This window comes from Oryza glaberrima, chromosome 9 (assembly GCF_000147395.1).
Source record: "Oryza glaberrima chromosome 9, OglaRS2, whole genome shotgun sequence".
NCBI lineage: Eukaryota > Viridiplantae > Streptophyta > Magnoliopsida > Poales > Poaceae > Oryza > Oryza glaberrima.
The window spans coordinates 8,828,068-8,836,407 of record NC_068334.1 but is presented as its reverse complement, the minus strand read 5'-3'; the positions used below and the strand labels follow the sequence as shown (position 1 = coordinate 8,836,407).

Here is an 8,340-nt window from a genome sequence, read left to right as displayed (position 1 = left end):
TTTTACCACTTTTGTTTTTATTTTTCCAAACACCAAAACATTTTTTAATGGGTTTGCCAAAGTGTTCATAAGGGAGAGATTATAAGATCAACATGTGTTTTAAATATTATTCTATGGTAAACAATTGGCATCTGTGATTATTGGTTTTGATATTTGGAGATTATTGTCGAAGTGGTTTTGGAGATAATTGATTTTCAGGTGATGAACAGGGTTTGCTGTTTTGTCGGGACCGGTCAGACCGGGCGGTGGTTGCCGGTCAGACCAGCTTGTGTTAAGCGGTCAGACCGGCCAGCCCGCGGTCTGACCGGCCGACGCTGTGTCGGTTTCAGTTTCGGGTTGTTTCTTTGGATATCCGAGTTTGTTTCATGGTTATGGCTTCTAGATGGATACTATACGTATGTAATACTGTTGTTTGCAAACAATGACCTAAGTTTGTGATAGCTTGGTCTCGGAATATGGTTTCTTTGTTTGTTTCATGTATAGGTGACTCGATACCTCGGGAGAGTACTTGCGGTGATGGACTAGGAGTCGGCTTGGTGGTAAGACGATGTCCGTGGTGGTCAGATATCATGCGGAATACTAAAGCTAGAGTTGATGCACGTGGTTGATGGAGATTCCATATGGCATACGATGGAGGTATTGTGTGCGTATGGGATGCGGAGTCGAATTTGGAAGGAGCCCAAATTTGGTATGATTGGTTATGTAAAGTTTCTTTCTTGTACTACAGAGTTTCCTAAGGTGTTTAGGACTCTTAGTATGAGTTTGGTTCGTGGCTCTAGGCTGCCTACCTCATGTATAAATAGAGGGGGAGCGTGAGGCCTCCCGGTATCGGTTTTGAGAGCAATTAAGTTGAGTTTTGAGTTAGGGTTTCGAGTTTAGTCAAAATTTTTATAAGGAGTGCTGTTGGTGCACTTTGTAAACATAGAGAGAATCAATAAAGTCGTCATCCACTTTAAGAGTTCTTTGATTTGTGTTTCACTGGGTTTCGGCGGTCTAACCGGCAACTCACCGGCGGTCAGACCGGCGGCAAGCGGCGGTCAGACCGGCGGGAGCACGGCGGTCGCACCAGTGGCAAGCGACTTCGGCGGTCAGACCGGAGATTCAACACCGGTCAGACCGGCGGCATCCACTCGGTCAGACCGACAGATCAATCTCGGTCAGACCGACTTCCATCGATTTTGAGGGTAACTTTTATTTCCGCTAAAAGTTTTTGGTTTTTTGGGTATACCAATCATTCACCCCCCTCTGGTTGGCTTAGTTCTTGTGATTTGATCCTACAAAGTATTAGCTATTTTTTTAAAAAAGGATTAATTTGATTTTTTAAGCAACTTTCGTATAGAAACTTTTTGCAAAAAAACGCACTGTTTAGCTGTTTGAATTGTTTCACTATATATGGACTAGATGTTGCAGTAAATTGAAACATTCGTTCGCTATTTACTGAAACATTGTTTTTATATAGGGTGAAACAACGCTCGATTTTTTGAGAAACCGTTGTTTCGTATGTTGTAGGAAAATATTTCATGAGTTATTTGGTTGTGTTTAAGCTTTTCGAAACATTTTCGATCTACTTAGTTAAATAATTCCGATCTATTTGGTTGGGGGTCCTTGACTTAGAAACTATGAATATCGCTTTTTTTTTTTGGGAAAATGGCTTTGGAAATTGGAAAATGAAGATGGTATTTGGCTGACGATTTTAGCTAGTAAATATCTAAAAGACAAACCTTTGGCTATAGTCAAACATAAAGCTGGTGATTCACAATTTTGGTCGGGTTTGCTTGAGGCTAGAGACAATTTTCTGAGTTACTGTAGGAGAATAATTGAGAATGGGAAAGGTACTTTTTTTTTTGGAAGATAATTGGATAGGAAGGGGTTCACTAGCTGATCAATTCCCTGATTTGTACAATGTAACTTAAAAAAAAAGTGACAGTAGCAAAGGTTTTGGAAAAAGGGTGGAGTTTTTTCAAATTTAGAGGACCCTGGTTGGAGATAGGGCCAAGAAGTGGAAGGATATTCAAAACATGTGTAATGGGACAGTGTTGAAGGATGAAAAGGATAGGTTGGTTTGGACACTTACAAAAAGTGGGACTTTCACTGTTAAATCATTCTATTATGCCATGAAAATGCTAAGATACATGTTTCCTTTTTAAGAAAATTTGGAAATTCAAGATCCCAGTTAAAGTGAAAGTGTTTATTTGACTGGCTCTCAGAAATAGCATCTTAACAAAAGACAATCTTATTCAAAGAGGATGGAAAAAAGGTGTCAATAAATGTCAATTTTGTAACTGTAAAGAAAGCATTGACCATTTATTTTTTAATTGAAATATGGCAAAGTTTGTGTGGAGCACCATCCAATGTGTATTTACTTGTGATATGCCTGAAGGAATGAAACATCTGATGGGGGGTTGGTTAAACGAATTCCCAAAAAAGACTAGAGATTTAGTCTCTGTGGAGGGTGGCTGCAATTCTGTGGAGTGTTTGAAAACTAAGAAAGCTTGTTTTGAGAATATACTTCCAAAAGACCCGGTTGACGCTATTTTTCAAGTTGCTCACAACATCACCGATTGGGCTCTTTTGCAGAACAAGGAGGGCGGAATAGGAAGCCTGCAGGAGGGGGGCAGGCTGCTAAAGCGAGTTGCCGTTGAGATATATGGCGCTCACCATGGATGGAGTTTCAAAGCAAGGAGGTTACGAGACAAGGCGGCTTCACCATGAATGACTCGTAGCAATGAGATTATCTGTCATGTTTCTTCGTGTTCCAAAAAGAAAAATAGGGTATCGTAGTTGGTTGATGCTGGGTACAGCTCTAGAATTAGTCTTTTTCAGTTGTTAATGCTGCTAGGATGATATTTTGGAATGTGAAAACGAATCTCTGCTGCTTTCCCAGCCATGGTGGGAAGGCACCTGGTCAGGGAGAGCAAGCACGAAGGCTTTTTTTTTTCCCTTTCTTTAGCTTTTTTTATCCGACCTGTAATTCTCATTTCTATTAATGGAAATGGGGGAGCAATGCTCTCCTAGTTAAAAAAAAAAAACTTGATGGAACAACATGCAACATTTAAAAATAATTCAATAATAAGCTAAATATTTTTTTCATATGATTTTATCCATGTGTGGTATCTATTATGTATCTATTATATACTAAAAGTCCATTAAACTTCCTACGAACGCTCTTAAGCTGTCATATGGCACTCCTATAAATACTCCTAAGTCGCCACATGGTACTATCTAATCTCACCGTTGATTTTCACTTAAATTGGTGGACCTATTATTTTACACCATTAGATTAGATCTATTATCGTATAATCTAAACGAAGAGGCATCTCCGTTTAGTCCTATCGCGTGGAAGCCGTCGATCGGCGCGCGAGCGACGTGGCTTGCACCCGGCGCCCTTGCCCCCTCGCTCTTCTTCTTCCCCCTAACGCTCTCACTCCCACCCGCTCGACCACCACCGCCACCGCCCCCTCCTCCATTCTCCTCACCTCGCACCCCGCAAAACCTAGCCCCAGATCCTCCACTCCACCTTGCCGCATTACCCCCAGATCCACCGCCTTCGGCCCAGATCCACCCATGCGCCTCCTGGTGCTACTCCTGCTGCTGCTGCTGCTCGCCGCGGCGGCAGCGGCGGCGGAAGCGGCGACGCTGTCGGCGAGGATGGTGCACCGGCTGTCCGATGAGGCTCGGCTCGCGGCGGGCTCGCGTGAGGGCCGGCGCAGGCCCCGTCGCGGGAGCAGGGATTACTTCCGCGTGCTGGTGCGGAGCAACCTCCAGCGGCAGAAGCGGCGGGTCGGCGGCAAGTACCAGCTCCTCTCCCTCTCCCAGGGCGGCAGTATCTTCCCCTCCGGCAACGACTTGGGCTGGTGAGCTACACTTCCTGCCTAGGCTACAGTCTCGCCCCTCTAGCCCCCTTCGGATCTTACTGCATTTCTTCCTCGGCATTTTTAATCTTCCGTTGCACTGTAGATGCAGTAGCATCTCCTCGCAAGTTCACATGCTGTAGTAGTTCAGTTACTTCAGTAGTGCTATAGGACAGCCGATATAGAACAATGCGCCACTATTTTATCACAAACTTTTGTAGTATTTTTCGTTGCGTAGTATGGGTTACACTGTGAATTTGTGATGGGCCAAGCAGCCTCGTGCAGAGTTACAGTCGTGCTTAGGTTGCGTTCTGAGTTGTGGAGTTTCTTCTGTCTTTGGATGGATGTGCAGGTTATACTACACTTGGGTGGACGTTGGGACGCCAAATACTTCCTTCCTGGTCGCATTGGATGCTGGAAGTGACTTGTTTTGGGTGCCTTGTGATTGTATCCAATGTGCGCCGTTGTCCAGCTACCATGGAAGTTTGGTATGCATCTCTTTGTGATCAGTAACGTCATGTTACGGATATATAGATGCTCTATATGGGGATGCTCGTGGCAACGTTAACAGATTAACAAATTTGTTTCCTAAGAAATTGTTACTTTTCTCCTGGCTTGACTAATAATAAAATTGTTGTCGCGGAGGGCCTGTTCAGATTGGTGTCATTTTAAACCATAGCATTATTCGGTAAAATTAACAATCATATGGCTGCATTTAGTTTTCTACCAACATGTTCTAGGAGTAACTTAACACGGAGTGGTAACTTAACATGTTCTAGAAGTAAATTCATATGTTGTCAAAAGTAACTTAGCATGTTTTAGAAGTAACTTACAGTACAGTACCTTTTTTGCTGATTTTTTTGTCCTTCTTTTTTTTTGCTGTTTAAGGAGGAAGTAACTTAAAGCCCAGCTATAAGTAACTTAATGCACATTAAGAAGTAACTTAGCACACATTTGCAGTAACTTCAAAGGGTAACTTAATTTAAGGAGGAAGTAACTTAGTTCCCAGCTATAAGTAACTTAATGTACATTAAGAAGTAACTTATTACACATTTAGAAGTAACTTAGAAAGAACAGAATGTTACGTCTGTGCTATAGAAAATAACCTACATGTTTTTAAAGTCAGTACAGTTTCTGTTTTTTTGAAATAAGTCAGTGTAGCTTGGAAGTAAGTCAATGCAGTTTTGGGAGTAATTATGTACAGTTTTTGGGAGTAAGTAACATGCAACAGGACAGTAACTTTTTAGACATTTACAGTTAGATGACTCTAGGAATCAATTTTTCTCATTTTGACATCAATGGCTATAGTTTTTTTTCACATTTTGTTTTGATGCAGTACCAGAAGAGAAAGAGAGGCAACTAGGGGGAATGCATCATGCTGAGTGCACATACAAGGTACAAAATGGATACAGAAGGTGTAACTAGGGAATGTAAATTCAACTCTATGTGGAAGTAACTTACATGTTTCTAGGAAGTAACTTACTGAAGTGTTAGAAGTAACTTTTCTGTTAATTTTGCTCTGAGAGGCTACTATGGAATGCATCATGTTGTGTAACTAGGGAATGTAAATTCAATTTTATGTGGAAGCAACTTACATGTTCCTAGGAAGTAACTTACTGAAGTGTTAGAAGTAAGTTTCTTTGAGATTTTGAAATAGCAGTACTCATACCTTTTCTCCAACTTTTTTTTGCCAAACAGCACATACAAAGGAAATTTGGGGGTATGAAGGAAGACAGAAATCAAGATGGAAGACAGAAATCAAGACTACACCTCATTAGTTACAAATTTACAGCACATATTCAAAGAAAAGATCTAGGTTAGTTCTATGTTTTTTGTGGATGGATCTCAAAAAGCAGATGATGAACTTCATGTGTAGGTTACCTGTGATACTTTTTTTTGGATTTGCTCTACTTTATTCTCCTCCTCCGAGATGTTGGTTTTCCTCCTCCCCTCTTCGTGCTTCCTTTTCTTTTTTTCTGATTTTTTCTGCCATGGCAGCAGCGTGGGGATTGACACCACCGGCTGTCTGGATTTGATGGGTTGGTGGGGGAGGGAGGCGCGCAGCGCGCTGTCCTAGCCGGGCCCACGCCAGCTATCCCATGCTAAACGAGAGCCGTGCGCTGCACGGCGTGTGGCGCGCGCGCTTTCTTTTTTTTTGGCAGCAGCGCGGGCGACGTGGTTTTTTTTTCTGGCAGGGACGCGGGTCGCGCAATACGCCTATCGCGAGACCGATCTCGGTCTAGTCGCGTCCATCTATTATTAACAAATAATAACTTCCTTATGTTTAACATACAGGCGCTACAACTGTACGTATGAGTTTGTATGATACAAATACTTCCATACGTACAAACGTACATGATCTTTCCTAATCTTGCTGGAACAAAAAAAAATCTATACAAAAAGACAGAGAAAATATACATCCATAAAAATCAATGGTCTTTAAAATATGATTTTCAATAAAATATATTACTTCACAAATATAAATATATTTAGTTAAATAAAATTTTCAATAAAATATATTACTTCACAAATATAAATATATTTAGTCAAATTAAGATCTATAATAAATATCCAATCAATGTTCTTAAAACCATCTTCTAAATCTATCTATTATATATTAAAAGTTCTACAAATACTTTTACACCGCTACGTGACTCTCAAATAAATTAGAGAAATCTTAGAAATCTATTATATACTAAAAGTCTATTAAACTTCCTGCAAACGCTCCTACATTTTCACGTGGCGCTCTAATTTAGAGTAATCCTCGAAATTTCACGTGGCGCTGCTGCGAATGCTCCTAGACATTTTCAGCTGACGCTCCTACATCCAACCTTCAATTTTCACTTAAATTAGTGGACCCATTATTTTATACATTGGATTAGAGCTCTTTAAAATTACCATTGCTAATCTCTATCAAAAAAAACACAACATGCATATATCGTACGATCGTCTCCCTACCTGAAATAAAAACAAAACTTAAATACCTACACCATATACGATAAAAAAAATATAAAGCCAAGAAGACATGCACACGTACATAGTAGAATCAGAAAGAAATACTAATAAGAAAAAATCATCGATGCGGCACAGATTTATTGTCCACGGCCTTTAATTTACGATTTTAAGATCTTCCTCCCCAATCTAATATTATCGCTCCGGTGTAGATAGAAATTCCTTTATGGTCTAATTCCGAGCGGTAGTAAATACCAGGACTCAGCAACATTTGATTGATCACAATTTGGTATATTCATTATATAAATTCATTATAGAAATGCTTCCCATGGAAATGGTTTGTTTTTGCACATCGTAACCAAAAATTAATCGCGTGGATACGTATAATTCAGAAGAATAGGTGAGTAATTCATACTTTCTTTTATCGAAGATTCTAGCAATTGATATCTGGATTTTTATTTAAATCTAAGAGACATCCTTATCACATAAGTAGTATATTAAAATCTACCGTCTATTTTATGGTAAATATATTTCTTTTTTTTATTATAGGATAATCTAAATTCCCTTACAGTATATATATAATATATATATAGTGATGTATGATTCCTTTTAACATTTTTTAATAATAAATAAGATGTCCGTGCATATGTGCGAAATTCCTTTCCGATTTATATTCTGGAAATGTTCTCCAGTTTATATTTTGTCGTTATAGTGTTTGAAAGACAAACTACAATACATGCCCGCGCACGCGCGGGCGTTGTTTTAAAGATTTAATTGCAACGGATTTAACCGTGTCATCATATCATGATTTGGATAAATAATTTAATAGAAAAAATAGTTTTAAAGTTTGCTTAGCAAAGTTTTGCATGCATGATAACATATGATGATAGGGGCGCCAGAAAAAATCGGGCGCTCGATCCGTTGGTGCCTCGTTTTTATTAGCATGCTGTGCGGTGCCTAGCTCGGGTCGTGGCAAAGCTTGTCATGACTGCCCATGGTTTTCCAGCGCAACGACTGCTGACTATTTCCTTGTCTATTTCACACAATATGCCTGCAGGAATGCACAGTAAGTAGGAAACTTAATTACGTTATAATACTTCCAACGAGAACGCGGTTAAGTACGTGTTTGATCACACCTATTTGTTCTTTTCTCCGAGCACCCAGGAACCGGTTTAATTCCCGAGCGTGACAAGCTATCTTCTCAACAAATATCACTAGCGAAAGTAAAGGTAAATAATGCAGTTGAATATTCTAAAAAATAAATAAATAAATAAATAAATATATATATATATATATATATATATATATATATATATATACACAAATATACAAAACAATGATCAGTCTCCAAATCATTAGGTCTTTTATATTGGTACTTTGACTTCAGCACATCAGTTTCTTTTGAGCTTCAGAACAGCTGGCAAGCCGAATATTACGATGTAGCACCAAAACTCGCTCAGCAAATTCCCCACGATCATCTTACCTAATGTCCACCATGCTTCAATCCCCAATCTACGATGCAACGTTCTTGCTTCGA

The 8,340-nt window shown here is 39.7% G+C and overlaps 1 protein-coding gene across 1 annotated transcript; it reads left to right on the top strand.

The window, feature by feature from the left end:
- The first annotated feature begins 3,459 nt into the window (after positions 1-3,459).
- Positions 3,460-5,937, top strand: LOC127785055 (aspartic proteinase-like protein 1). The gene is made up of 4 exons (XM_052312476.1): positions 3,460-3,854; positions 4,204-4,339; positions 5,188-5,246; positions 5,550-5,937. Exons 1-3 carry the CDS (start codon positions 3,565-3,567, stop codon positions 5,212-5,214), a joined length of 453 nt encoding a protein of 150 aa, XP_052168436.1. The 5' UTR covers positions 3,460-3,564; the 3' UTR covers positions 5,215-5,246; positions 5,550-5,937.
- Positions 5,938-8,340: the final 2,403 nt, after the last annotated feature.

What these genes read in the sequence shown, in the direction of transcription:
- LOC127785055 (XM_052312476.1), top strand. Translation starts at nt 3,565, where the DNA reads ATGCGCCTCCTGGTGCTACTCCTGCTGCTGCTGCTGCTCGCCGCGGCG. An exon ending in TCCGGCAACGACTTGGGCTG is followed by an intron (nt 3,855 to 4,203) that starts GTGAGCTACACT and finishes ATGGATGTGCAG; the next exon opens with GTTATACTACACTTGGGTGG. An exon ending in CCAGCTACCATGGAAGTTTG is followed by an intron (nt 4,340 to 5,187) that starts GTATGCATCTCT and finishes GTTTTGATGCAG; the next exon opens with TACCAGAAGAGAAAGAGAGG.